Below are 14,405 nucleotides of genomic sequence, written 5' to 3'. Positions count from 1 at the left end.
ATGTAGACTACAAAGCAAAGCTGGGATAATTGTAGATAACATGTCCCTAGCAGTTTGGTTACTAAAGACATCAAGCAATACTTCATGTAATCATGTGGATTTACTTGTTTGCTAATTAAACTGGGCAAGAGAGGTAAGAAAAAAGGGAATCTTCTTAAAGCCATAGGGATAAGAATGGAAATAATTTAACTTCATTTCCCTGTTTTGATTTTCATGTCCATTCTGCAGAAGATGCTAATTTGAGCTCACTGTTGGAGAAAAGAAGGTGGTTTCTCTCCACAAAACTGTTTCGAGGAAGAGAAATCACTTTCTGTTTTTAGCCAATTTCACTCCATAGCTAGGTGTGATAGTGCACCTGAGGACAATACCAAGGCTAAGAATGCATTACAGTACTGCTGATGCGTGTTGTTGCATGGCTTGAAGGACAAATGTCCACATGGATTAGGTGATCATAAATGAAGTGAATGAATTAAGGCAGGATGCCATTGGCCTTCTTGATCACCTGGGAACGCTGCTGGCTCATATTCAGCTGAGCATTGATGAATACCTCCAGGTCTGTTTCCTCTGCTCAATCCTCCAGCCACTCTGTCCCAGCCATGTAGCATTGCCTGGGCTTGTTGTGGCCAAAGTGCAGGTCCTGGAACTTAATCTTGTAGAACATCATCTTGTAGAACCTCAGACCTGTGATCTAGCCTGTCCAGATCCTTCTGTAGGGACTTCTGACTCCCAGGCAGATTGATGCTTCCTGCCAACTTGATGTCACATGCAAACTTACTGAGGGCATGATTAATGCCCTCATCCAGGTCATCAGTAAAGATAACAAACAGGACAGGGGCCCCTACTGACTACTACTACTACTAGGGATCACTACTTGTGACTGATGGCCAGCTAAATATGACTCCATTCATCACCACTCTTTGGACCTGGCTGGTTCTATACCCAGCAGGGTGTGTCTGTTTAAGCCATGTGGGAGACTTGTCAAAGGACTTTGCTGAAGCTTACTGTGTCAGCAACCTTTCCTTCATGCACAAGGTGGGTCACTTGACCATACAAGGAGATTGGTTTGGTCAAGCAGGAGCTGCCTTTCATGCAGCTGTGGTGGCTGGGCCTGATCCCTCAGTTGTTATGCATGTGCTCTATGATTTCAACATGATCTGCTTCAAAACTTTGCAAAAGATCAAGTTGTCCCCTGATTTGTGGAATTGTGTTGGAAATCACTGATAAAAGTCTGGGGGAAGAAGTTCTCTTTTCCCTCAGAGCTTGGATGAAAAAAACTAATAGGTTTCATTTCTGTCAGACAGAAATGAAGGATTTCTCTTTGTGGATATTTCTCAAGAAGCAGCAATGAAAGTTCACTACCAATAACTACTTGATTTTGTACAAGGTAGTATATTGTTTTAAAGGTTTCAAATAAAAGCAACTCTAAGTACTTCCTTCAGAATGTTGCTTTAGGTTCTTAAAAACATGAAAATAAATATGTGAAAGTCTCGTCTCTTACCTTGTCTTTAAAAGTTATGTATGAATGGAAAAGAATAGAGATGAGAATGTATGCATTCCCATGAAGACCAAATAAGCCTTTTATACTCTGTTTGAAAAGGAATTTGTGAAATTCTTGTGTGAGAAGCCAAAACATTCATAAAATTGTGGCTTTGTAGAGTAGCCTGAGGGGATTGTGGTATATTTTCTGGGGTTTTTGATACATGGTACAAACAAGTAAATGATGGCTGTTTGCAGCTGTGGACAACAGAAAAATGAAAGTGTTTTAGGTTCTGTCTGGAGTTCTGCACTATCAGTTGTTTATGTCTTCAGGCATTCTTAAACAGCTCGAGGTATGTCCTGGGAGGGTAATATGAGAAATGAAAGTATAGAGTACACTCATCTGAATAGTAATGACATTCTTATACTAGTAGATATTATGCAAGTGTTTTGTTGAGGGTTTATGATAGTCTTGGAACCTATGGAAGAATGTATTTTAGATTATTTAGGGCTGGGTATTTTGGAGTAATTTGTGAAATACTGCGAGCTTTATTCTACCTTTATTCTAGGTGAGGCTTTAGTACCTTCACAGTAATACTGTAACAATGCTAGCTGCTCTTACAAAGATTGCTGGTGCTCAGTAGATCAGGCTCTTGTGCCTAGCTGAGAGCATTCTATTCAGATATTTGCTTGTTTGACATCTGTTTCTTCCTATGAGTGGGGTGATATTCTTCAGCTTATTTCATGCTGTTTACTTTCAGCAAAGGAATGGTGGAATATGGCTAAAGGAGAAAGATTTGTTGTCTTCTGTTGATGTGCCTGGGCCCAAGAAAAAGGAAGAATATCTCTTTTCCTTTAGCAGTCTAAAGGGGAGCTATGACTAAGCTAAAGAAAGTTTTGAAATCTAATTTTCTGAATGAATCTGTGCTGAGCAATTTGCACAAAGTTAAATGGCTTACTGATCTTGAAAAACATTAGTAGAATCCTAACAACTTGAATTAGTAAATAAATCCCACATTGAGTAAATACTGAGATATTCCATTGTAGGGAATTTGTTTCTAAAATTGCTTAAAGGTTGTTTTTGATTACTGGGTTTTATGTCCACTCTATTGTACTGACATTGTCATCTGAGTTTTAAATAGTTTTTAATTCATAAATACCATGTGTGCTTTTAGAAGTTGCATTATATTATTAATACTATTAGAAATACCTGCTTTTTAGCTCAAAATTGATTCTAAAGCATAATGTTAGTTTTTTAATAATTTTCTTCAAAAGCTTAGCTAGAAAAAAATATAGATACATGTATAATAACTATAAAGTTGCTTTTATTTTCACGTTTGGGGAGCAGGATATTGCTTGGATTTTGTCAGTGAATTTTTTTTCTCCCCAAAGTGGTGCTATGCCTTCCTATAGAAAGGGGAAGGTAGTGAAGCCTTCTTTGGAATTCTGCAAATTCTGCTGCTGCTCTTTGTCATTGGTGATGACAAAGTGGCTGCCCAAAGCAAAGGCAACTTCTGGTAGTTTAGTGTTTTTCTCAGACTCTAGAGCAGGTAGAGCCTTCTTTGCTTTGCGGAATATGATCAGAGACATCCACAGATGGCATGATGTATTGCGGTATCTAGCGTGGTGGGATAAGCAGGAGGACCTAGGTTAAATAATAATAAAAATCCACTTTTGGTTATCAATAACTAACCAAACCTCTTTTCCCTTCTTCTTCCCAAATTTTATGCTATGCATTATTCTGGGGATGATGATGCCGCTGGGAGCAGCAGCAGCAGTTGCAGGCTCAACATCTTTCCCATGGCCATGGACCTCCAGTGCCTCTAACACCACATCCATCAGGACTTCAGCCTTCAGGAATCCCTCCGCTTGGAAGCAGTGCTGGTCTCCTTGCCCTTTCTAGTGCTTTGGGTGGTCAGTCTCACTTGGCAATAAAAGATGACAAGAAGCATCACGATGCAGAGCACCACAGAGGTGAGAGGCATGGCAGACCTGATTAGGACACTGTCACATTTGAGCATTTCTGCAAATTATGTGCATCTCTAAAGAAATTGAATTTTATAGAATGGCAACAAACTGCTGGCAAACTTAAAAATGTCTGCATATATGTCAGTAAAGCAAAATTTAGCTTTGAATTTTTCAGTATTTTAAATGGGGATCACTAGGTGTCATATGCTCTGTAGTTTGCAGAGCATTTTGACATCCTGGTAAATGTTTAGTGTAACACCAGTGGCCTGCACCATATTGTGAAAAACTGTTAAACTGCGTAAATGGGTAATTTTTTCAAAGAAAGTGATGTTGTTAAGTGGGTGGGTGGGATGGTGGGGGGGGAATGAGAAGTTAAATTTTGAAGTGAATGTGTTCAAACAAAAGATTTAGGTAATTGCATCTGTTACTTTAGTTTGTTAGGCTTAAATTCTAGTACACAATTACATATTGGGCAAAATTGCACTTGACTAATTTTTGAAAAGAAAATAATTTATTCTGTCATGAAATAAAACTAGGCTTTGTGTATGGTTAAATTGTAAATCATGTTTACAAAATACTGTAATTTTCAGGAAATCACTGTATTAGGAATGTGCAATGACTTATATAAATAAAAGCCATTTTAAAACTGTTTGCGGCTTGAGTTCTAATTTTTTTCCCCCCTTTTTTATTTCTGTTCTTGCCTCTGTGTCTGAACGGGCATGTCTGTGCATTTCTTGGTTACTACGGGAGCAGACAGAGAGCCAGGCACAGTAAGTACCAACATTCCCACTAATGTTTCCAGTTCTACATTAAGTAGTAATCAGAAGTTGTATTGTTTTTCTACAATTACAATTTTCTTTATTAAAAGAAAAAGAATGATATGGCTACAAATCAGACCTTTTATCGCAACTTAGTTTAAAGTATTTTAAACTAGTGATTCAGAGTTCAGATGTTTTCTCTAGGATTTTTAGTAATAGAGTTGCAGAACAGGTGGGAAATCTAGAATTCATTTGTTATGATTGTTTGTCCTTAGTAGTTTCTTTAATTGAATCTGCACAGGCTTCTTTACTACTCATTTTGCCCTTTTCTAGTGGCACTTTTTTTTCCCTTAGATACAAACTCTAGTACAGTTTGCCTAAGGCAATCTTAAAAAAAAAAAAAAATTAAAAAAATCATCCAAACAGCATAATTATTACAGCTTTTGAAATGATTGTCTTGAGTGATTATTACTATACAAATCTATTTATCTGCCAGAGATGGCCACATGCAGCTTTCACATCCAGTAACAAAGCCATTTCTGCTTGTTGATGCCATAGATGAATTTGAGTTCTGTTTTTCTATTTTTTTTTCTCTTCTCAATTGGAAAATACAAGAAACAGCTATTTTTTAACAGATAAGTGTATGGTACTAAACTCCTGATTTTATTGATTGGTCATTTTTGTTTTTGGTTTGATTTTGTGCTGTGGGTTAGTTGGTTTTCTTTTTGCTTGTTTCTGTTTTAATAAAAAGGTATGACAATTGCTTTTCTGAAGTTTCCCTTTGTATCTTTTGAGGCAGACATTTTCAGGTTCAGTAAGTGTTTTTGGTTACCAAGTAAAAAGTCTTTCTCAGTTTAACTGTGTAGCTGGTCTCAAGCTGTGTTTTCCTGGAGCCTTGAATCTGTGAGTGTGTGTTCCTTCGAATACTGGCCAAGAGTGGAATTCTCACTGCCTTTCTTAGGAGCTGAGGAAGAAGGCTTGTAGTGTGCGTGTGTGTGTGTGTCTGTGTCTGTGAGCATGTGCAGTTAGGAGATGCAATGGCTTTTGACATTTGACTTGATGGTTATGCTGTGTTTCCTGTCCTTGCTCTCCCCAGCCTTCTCCATGTATGTGATCATATGTACTGTGCTGTAAGATTTCATTAGGTAATGTCTTTAAAAGCATAATGCTGTTCTTACACCCCTTCTCTCCCTGTTTCACTTCAATAGCAAAATGTGCCAAGAGTTTTTGTGTTCCAAAATTTGGTATTCCACAATGTTGTGAAATTCAGTCTCATATAATCTAGCTGAGAATAGGTCTTGCCTTTGAAAGAACTGCCAGAATTAAATTTTCTTTTGTGTTGTGGGAAATATGCAGTATCAATTGCTTAGTTTAATATATATGTGATTTCTATTTACAGAATGTAAAATTCTTACTCCAGTTACTTCTGGTGCGTTTGTTTAACTTATGCTTGGTTATTATCTGTATTAGGTATGGTGATTGGCTTTTTTTATGCTGTGCTAGTACTAAGTGTCCAGTAAACAACTGCAGCTTTATTTCATAACGTCTTTTAATATGGATATATTGAGTTCTAGTTACTGTGCTACTGTGCCTGTCCTTTCTTTTTGGTCCCATTGTAGACTGTTTTGTAATTAATTCAAGTAGTTGACAACAGGTCAACTTAAACCTGAGTCTTAAATTGTTTAAATGTAGTGTCGCCTTGGAATCTTGATATAACAGAAAATGGAAGGTGGAGCATCAGTGGCATTCGAACTTGTGGCTAAAATGGTCAACTGGAAATGATTTGATCTTTGAGCTTCTCCAGTTGTCTTATATCTTCAATGAATTTGTTCAGTATTTAAAATATATCCTATGAGTAATATAAAATTGATCACAAACCATGCTAGCACGTCTGCTTAATTATTATGTCTGATTCCATTTAAGCAATGGGCCCTTATTTTGCTATTTGCATATTTTGTTACTGTATAACATCTGGTTCATCTCAAGATGAACTTGATCTTTTATTTTTTATTTTTTAATTGTATGTTAAGTGGTAATGTTATTGTCAGAAGTAATGATAAAAGCTTGCTTCTTTCATAGAAGAATAAAAAACCTGTACTATTAGTTACCAAAAGCAAAGGTAATGTTTGGTATTGTATTAATACAGTATGCTTGCCATTGAATATTGCTGGTGCAGCCTTACAGTATCATCAGTAGAGGCAGACAGCTTTATATGTGCAAGTTTGAAAGACTGCTTGCTATTCGTAGCTTGGTTGGTGTGTTAAAAAGCAAAGCAAACAGGGAAAAAAAAAACCACAACAGTTTTAAAAAAAATCTTTTAGTTACATCAGATTATGATATATTATTTGTTGTGGGGTTTTTTTTTTTTTTTTTTTAAGTGTCCTCAGGCAAACGTGCAGTTAGGAATTTGTACATATTGTATGTTGAGCAATACTTCATAATAAAGTGACATTCATAAATATAAATTAAGATGTAAAGATGTGATTGCACAGCTGTTGACCTTGATCAGTGTCCATTTTGCATAGAATCATAGAATGGTTTGGGTTGGAAGAGATCATAAAGATCATTTAGTTGCAACCCCCCTGCTTAGGCAGGGACACCTTCCAGTAGACCAAGTTGCTCAAAGTCCCATCCAGCCTGGCCTTGAATGCTTCCAGGGTGCATTCACAGCCTCACCGGGCAACCTGTTCCAGTGTCACCACCCTCACAGTAAGGAATTCCTTCCTGATACCTAGACTAAATCCACCTGGCCACATACTTTTGCTACATTTTTAAAAATAGTTCAGAGATAATATACTAAAATTATTTGATCAGAATTAAAGTATAGAACTACACTGGTAGCAGCTAGTGGATTTTGTCCAATGCATCTATAACTGTCTGAAGTTTGGGTTATGTTAGTACAGAAATACATGCTCTCCTTCAGTTCTGACACTGTCTGGATGCAGCCAATTAAACCAAGAAAAGTGAGCAAGTTTTACAGCTGAAGTTGTATCAAAAGATTTTACTTATTAGTAAAGATAACTTTGTGCAGTTTTCTCTGGTGAATATACTGGCAATATCTGTCAAAATCATTATAGGTGTTCATTTCACTTGTCTTCCCACCGTTCTCTTGCTTTCCAAGTAGGACATAGAAATGCAAATCTCATCAAGTGCACTACTGTATCAGTGATTCGTAGACAGTGAAATCTGACTTTATTATGTGCTTTGTATTTACATAAAGGTTAGTGTTTAGTTTATAGGGGTTTTTTTACCTCATAAAATGTTTTTGTTTTTTTTTTTCTTTTTTAAAACTTCAGAAGTACTCTTAAAAATTGCAATATTTATCCTGCAACTCTTGGTAGGCCTAGATGCTACTATTACATTTTAAACAAGTGCTCTGTTCTTAAAGCAGAAAAGTATTCTGCCCTTGGGTTTCTGTCCCACTCTTCACCTCTCAGTCATGGAGGAATGAGCTATGCACTACCCATTGATTGACACTGTATGCAAGCTGTTCTTGTTTTGTGTTTTAACTTTTTTTAAATGAAAAGAAAATAAATCTTAGGAGTTCTGTAAGCCTAGAGTACTTTTTGGTGTAACGTGTATGTACCTGCCTTTATCAAGAAAGTTGTACTTCTTGATAATGGCATGTAATTTAGGAATTTGACTTTCTTTAATAAAAAACATTTCATTTTTATTGGCTTTGATAAGTCCAGTTTTAGAGTTTTATTGATGCAGACCACAAGTTAGCTTCACCAGGAGTCAGTCACTTGCAGAGCTTGTAATGTTGTGCTTCAGTTCAGTTTGTAGCTGATGTAAACTAGCGTGGATCTGGTGACAGAATTCAGGGTGAGAAAATTGAGGTGGTCTGGAAAAAGTTCTTAAGCCTACCTATTTTGACAAATATTTGATAGGAAATACTGAAATCATTAGAAGCCTTATTCTCCTATTAATTTCTCTTAATTACTGAGTCAATATGGGGAGTGATGCAAATCCGTTTAGTCTTCCAGCTTTCTGTATTCCTAATATGAACATAATAGCTTAAATGTAAGTTTATATATTTGATAGGAGGAAAAGAGTTAGTAGTTATGCTTTGCCAGTTGGTTAAACCAAAACTCATTCACTTTACAAGTGAATTCTTAGTTGGTGTTTGTGTGTTTGCAAGAAGCATACTCAGCAAAAGGAATTAGATGGTTCTGGATTAAGTGTGGTAATTTTCTACTTTGGGTTAGGTGCTACCTTCTCTCTGGTTTGCCTGCTTTTCCTGTCACTGAGTCTTGGCATGGAGTAGTAGCACTGCTGGGTGACTGATGCTTTGGCTGTAGACGTTAAACCTGATCCTGTCTTGCCCACTCAGCAGAGGGTTGCATTTGTATCTTTGTGTATATGTATGAGGGCTGCATGAAAGTAATGTCTCCTAGTATTTAGTGGTGGCACATGACATCGGAGGTGGGTGTTGGTGGCATGGCAGTAGATGCTGAACCTTCCCATCAGTATTTCATGACATTTTGTTGTTATGCAACTGATGGCAGCAGAGGAGAAGTCTGACAGAATGGTGTCTGATGAGATTGTGTATGACGTAAAGGTATGCCATTTAATTCCCCCATGAAGAAAAAGTGGCATCCATCAACATTCATCAAAACTTGCTGAAAGTTTATGAAGACCAGTAGGTGTAAGCACAGTAAGGGGATGAGAGGTGTGTTTCAGCAGTGGCTACAGTGACAGTGTGTCACCTCTGCTGGTTTAAATTCTTAATGGGCACAGCAAGCAGGCTCTAATACATTGCTGGCAAAAATGCTTATTTAATACTGGTGTCTGTTGAAAAATAGTGTTCCATGATGTTTTGTAAATTTGCTATCTAATGGTTTTTATGTGTTCTTTGTATCTCTCATAGTTGCTATGGAAATAAAAGAGAGACATTATTTTCAAGCTACATATATCTGCAGATAGTATTTCTACATTGTGCAGCAGCCCTGTGGTGGCTGTACTGGTGTCTGAGCATACAACAAGTCAGTGAGCATGCCTGTGCCTGGAGGATAAGGAAGTGTAGGGGCAAGGAGACCAGCAGTAGAGAAAGTATATAACCAGGAGCACAGGTGTTATATCCGCGGTGTTGTTTCTATGTTGTAATGATCAGCAAAGCGCTTGTTATCATGTCCATATAGTCTAGGAGTTGTCTGTGTGGTATTATATATGTAATAAAATGCTGTACTAACATCTTATGGGCTTAGTCTGTACCTCTGACATACATGCTTTTCATTTGGAAGTAATTCCTACAGGGAGTTGCATGCCAACTAAAGAAGTACATTTGAATGCCATACATTATATTCTTATTAGGAAACATGGATCAACCTCCTCACTGTGCATGTGTGCATCTTAACTATGTTTTTCCTTGTGGGTTTTTTTGTTTGTTGTTTGTTTTGTTTGTTTTTGGTTTTTGTTTTGCTGCTAATGGTTTCAGTATTTTAAATTTTAAACGTGAAAAGTTGCTTTGAGATCCTGAGCAATGCAGCCTTTATGTAGGCTAGTAGAACTGATAGGAAAAGGAACTAGCTACATGTGGCTTTTTCCTTCTTTTGAGGATTAATGTTTATAAGCTTCGAGTCATTGGAAGAAAGCTAAAATGTTTGCATTACATTTATTTTGATAATTTGTTCTAAACTAAGATACATGATCTACAGATGTTTCATGGTAATCCTTAATAAATTGGATTCCTAAAAAGTGGAGCTTTCCTAATAATCTTCAATTATGTGTTTAGCATGTTGAAGTTAAGACAATAAAAAGCGTCATACAGTTTCTTTTTAGGAAATCCAACTATGTATGTATACTTTTTTCTTTTTTTCTTCTTTTTTGTGACAATCTGATTATCATTTAAGAGCAGTCCAACTGAAAGTTTATGTACTTCTAGTTGACTACTGCAGCTAAAAATAAAATTAAATCCTACTTTCGATAAGTCAAATGGTGGTAGAATAATTAAGTAGATGATTTTTTTCTTTAAAAAAGAGAAGGTAAACAAAACTATCTCACATTGCAAAGCTGTTGATGTCTTCTAGCTGCTCTGTGCTTGATAATGAACATTCAAAAAATATAAGCGGTGCCAGAGCTTTTGTAGAAAGGTGGCTTTTTTGTAGTCCTTGAAGTTTAAGTTACATCTAATGTTAAATCTATGGTATGAGTAGCCCAGGGCTTGTAGGAGTGTCACTTTCCTGGTTAATGTTTCCATTTCTGTTTCTTTCTATTGTTACTTTAGTTACCTAGATGTACTAAGCACAGCTGTAAAAGAAAAATGTTATTTCTGAATAAAATCTCATTCAACTGTTAGTTTTAATAATTATAGTGTCTTACTGTAGCAAGCTCTTTTTTTAATCTAAAGTTACCCTTCATCTGATTTTTTTTTCCTTATATTCATAAAGGAAATAAAAAGGTCTTTTTTTTTTTACTTGAATTAATGATAAATTTTGCCAGACTAGCATATAATATTCTTTCCAGCTGCCAGAACACCTATTGTGCAATGAATTGTTCTGCAATAAGGCCTATCATGGATTCTCTGATTCTAGAGAGGAGTGTGATAAATGAATACGATGTTAGAGAAACAATGTAAATGACCATTGGGGGAACAATTGGAAAATTCTGTTTCTCGGGACTGTAGATTAATATATATATGTTTACATGATAAGTAAGCCATCAGTCTTTCAACAAAAATCAGATTTCATATTCTTTTTGTATTTGGGAGATGGCGAGATGTATAGAATTTCCCCATGGTACTCCAGATACTGAAGTTTTTGGGTGTTTCTGGTTAGTTGCTTCTTGGAAGAAAGGTGTTTCATTCCAGTAGCCATCTTATTCTTGCTTTTTAACTGTGTGCAACGATTTCACATGTAACAAATAAGTGAATGTTACAGTAACTGTATGCTCATGTAAACAGGTTACATTTTTTCATAAATCATATATGGGATCTGAGTTCCTAGCTAGGTTTCTCATTATTGAAATCCTGAAAGACAAACTTTACAAAATATTGTCAGTATTGTGTAGGCTGGCTTTATATTAAAGTAGAACAAAAGTAAATTATTTAATTATACTTTATGCCAAAATTTGCAAGCTGATCCTTAGAATTCTGCATATTAACTTCAAATAGCAGGGTTTCTATGTTTTTCCCAGCTTCTGCCCACTTGACACTTTATTAATAGTTACTTAATTTTGAAAATCTAAGATGAAACTCTCAGTGTATACATCTTACTGCACTGAATTTCATTTTTTATTCTAATTAACACAATAGATTTTATGATTTTTTTAATGAAAATGTCTCTTGAAGAGAACACTACTTAAGAAAAGGCATTTTCAGTTTTCAAACCTGAATTTACAGCCTACTTCTTAAGATGTTTCAACTGCTACAGTCACAATGGATTCTATATTAATATGTTGAAGATGGATTTTAATGTTTTCAAACTAGTGAATCCCTGAGTCTATATGAATCTGGGAAGGAGATGAGGGGTTAAATTCAGACTATTTGTCCAGGCAATTTAGTTCGGTGATTCAACAACCCCACCTTATAGCTGAATAACATTGTGGTAAAGACATTATTTTGAGCTTCTTTATATTCAATTTCATTAGACTCTCCTATATACTTTATGTAAGCCTCTTGGCATTTATTTAGCTTGAGTAGTCAATAATAAAAGAGCTTAGAGTTGGCTTTAAAGTGCAGCTTCTGAAGTAAGAAAAAGAGGATTCAGATTGCCTTATGTACCCTGTTTTGTTTTTGTTCTCCTTGAGACTGAATACTGATGTCTGAGCAAAACTACATATTTAGAGTAAATATCTATGTCTCACAGGGAAGCATAAGTATTTTCATTGAGTTCTCTCACTTGCAGCATGTGTGTTGATGTTAGGCTTCTCTTTTGTAAGATACACACGTGTGCGTGTAAATACCTATTTGTATATCTGTATGAGCATATATTTATGAAAGCATGTATTTTGCTTTTAGGAACTAGTCTTCCCAGGTCTTTGTGAAGGGAAACTTTTTTCTCAACTCATTCGGTATTGTTAACAGCATTAACACATCAGTGAACAAATTGCCCTCTTGCATATGCTAATCCTACACTTAAAAGAACTCATTGTAACACGTTTTAATGCTTTAGCTGGAACGGAGGTGTAGATGAGAATCGCAGGCATGTCAAATAGTCGCGTGACTGAAAAATCTCTAAAATGCCTTTCTCTTTGGGTCAACAGTTGGTACTTACCATATCTGAATGAAAGTAGTCTGTGTAGTTTGAGGAAAAGATTAATCTTTACTTTTCTCTACTGTGTATGTATCTAGACCTCAGTTTTTCCACACCAAGTTTTTCCATTTAACATTTCAGTCATAATTTCACACTATTAGTAAATGTTATTTTGGAAGAAAGAATATTTGATTTTTATTTGCAGAACATCTGTTGAGAGTGTACAATTGTATTTTGACACAGATAACAAATGAGTATTGTGTAACCATATTTGGTAGATACTAATTAAAGAGTAAAAGGCAAACTGCCATATATCTCTCTGCAAGAGCGAACATACTAAAGTCTAATCTGATTATGATGGTTGAAAACTGGAAGTGTCTTTTATTTGTAAATATGATAGTTTAAAAAATAGTTTACTTGCTGATGAATAAACAGCAAGACTGATTTTCCTAATAAATGAATAAATTCCCTTGAGTAATAGATAGTGACTGACTATTGAACTAATCTTTTGATAGATGAAAACCCAAGCTTCTTAGAATGGGTGAAGCTGTGTATGTTTGCCTAGAGGACTTTTGAGTTGAATTAAATGGAATGAAAGTCTATGTATTTATCGCATTTCTAAAGCATCTGTCATATCTTGTTTGAATTTTTTGGCTTATGTGAAGGAATCTTGAAAGGAATTTTTGATTGACCTTGTTTTCTGTCTTTACAGAGTAATTCTATGTTGGTCCCAGACAGTCTGCGAAGCACAGATAAACGCAGGAATGGCCCTGAATATTCCAATGACATCAAAAAGAGAAAGGTGGATGATAAGGATTCCAGCCACTATGTAAGCAAATCTTTGTCAAATAAATGATTAATTTATTTGCAGATGCTGTGTTTGTAAGAGAGGTAAAATAGCTGTGAAGAACAAAACAATGTGTTTCCTGTGTCTGATACAGTGTGTGAATGTATATTCTGGAGGGACATGCTGTGGAAAAAATAGTGGCACAATAGTTTGGGCTGTTGCTGAGTAATAGACTTCAGCAGTGGGTAAGGAGCCATTTGTACATGTTTGGGATTCACAAGCATTCTAGGACATTTCTTCTAGCAAGATATCATTTCTAAACTGCCCTAAATCCTACAGTGTTTTGGTTTATTTGAAGTGGAAGGACTTGTTCTTTTGGGGAATCTAGGAGATTTCTCTGGTGCTAGCTATCACCATGCTGAAGAACAGTTCCTACTCAAAATTGACTGTATTGTAAGGCCATTCCAAATTCCTAAAGCTAGCTTTTGACTGATAAGGCACTTTCAGTAGAAAGCAACAAAATATAAAAGTATGCTGTTTGTACTCTGAATTTTTGATCAGAATTGTGTACTACTTGGTTTGCAAGAATCGCTTCAGCATAACAGTGTGGCCCATGTGAATCTGAAATAGTTAATGGGCTTTCAGTTTCAAGGCTAAAAAACCCAACCAAATCACAGAATGATCCTTGAACAGGCCATGAATAAAGATGGTTTGAAAAAGTACAGGAAAGCACATCTTCCAGCTAATAGATGATCTTATTTGACCTAACAAGAGTAGGGTGAAATATCTGATTTAAATGGATTCAGTCACTAATTAATTCCTAGTTACTGAAATCCAAGGGACTGGTGCCCTTTTATTACTCAATCTTGGCAGCGTAGTTTTTTGCCTATTGAGCCCTGGCATTAAGGTCCACTGTCAGTAACCCTTAAAGCAGAGCTACAAGCTCAGGGACTAATTTCCCCCTTTCTGCCCATTGTACTGGTGTAGTGTTGAGATTTTTCAAGCCTTATTCTCACCATTTTCTGATAACACAGTTTTGATTACAGGAAGGTCTGGTAAACTTCCTCATGTTAGTCCCTCATCTTTGAGAGTTCAATATTCTAGATGCACCTTTTCTTTCAAATTTGTAAAAAAAAAAAAAAAAAAAAAAAAAAAAAAAAAAGAAAAGAAAAGAAAAAAACGTAATCAAAAAAGAAATGAGCTTGCTTTGCTTGTTCTCCTAGA

At 35.9% G+C, this 14,405-nt stretch overlaps 1 protein-coding gene across 3 annotated transcripts in view; it reads left to right on the top strand.

The window, feature by feature from the left end:
• The window catches only part of TLE1 (TLE family member 1, transcriptional corepressor), a 71,194-nt gene that overhangs the window by 33,539 nt on the left and 23,250 nt on the right, over positions 1-14,405 (top strand). For all 3 annotated transcript variants that reach the window (XM_065745560.1, XM_065745559.1, XM_065745561.1), the window contains 3 exons: positions 3,246-3,450; positions 4,198-4,214; positions 13,107-13,223. In XM_065745560.1, coding sequence (XP_065601632.1) covers positions 3,246-3,450; positions 4,198-4,214; positions 13,107-13,223 — 339 coding nt within the window. The remainder of the gene's footprint in view (positions 1-3,245; positions 3,451-4,197; positions 4,215-13,106; positions 13,224-14,405) is intronic.

The sequence above is a fragment of the Cyrtonyx montezumae genome, unplaced genomic scaffold (genome assembly GCF_038088225.1).
Source record: "Cyrtonyx montezumae isolate F1298 unplaced genomic scaffold, pur_monq_1.0 scaffold_36, whole genome shotgun sequence".
Taxonomy (NCBI): Eukaryota; Metazoa; Chordata; class Aves; order Galliformes; family Odontophoridae; genus Cyrtonyx; species Cyrtonyx montezumae.
This window is presented reverse-complemented; position numbering and strand designations above follow the sequence as displayed.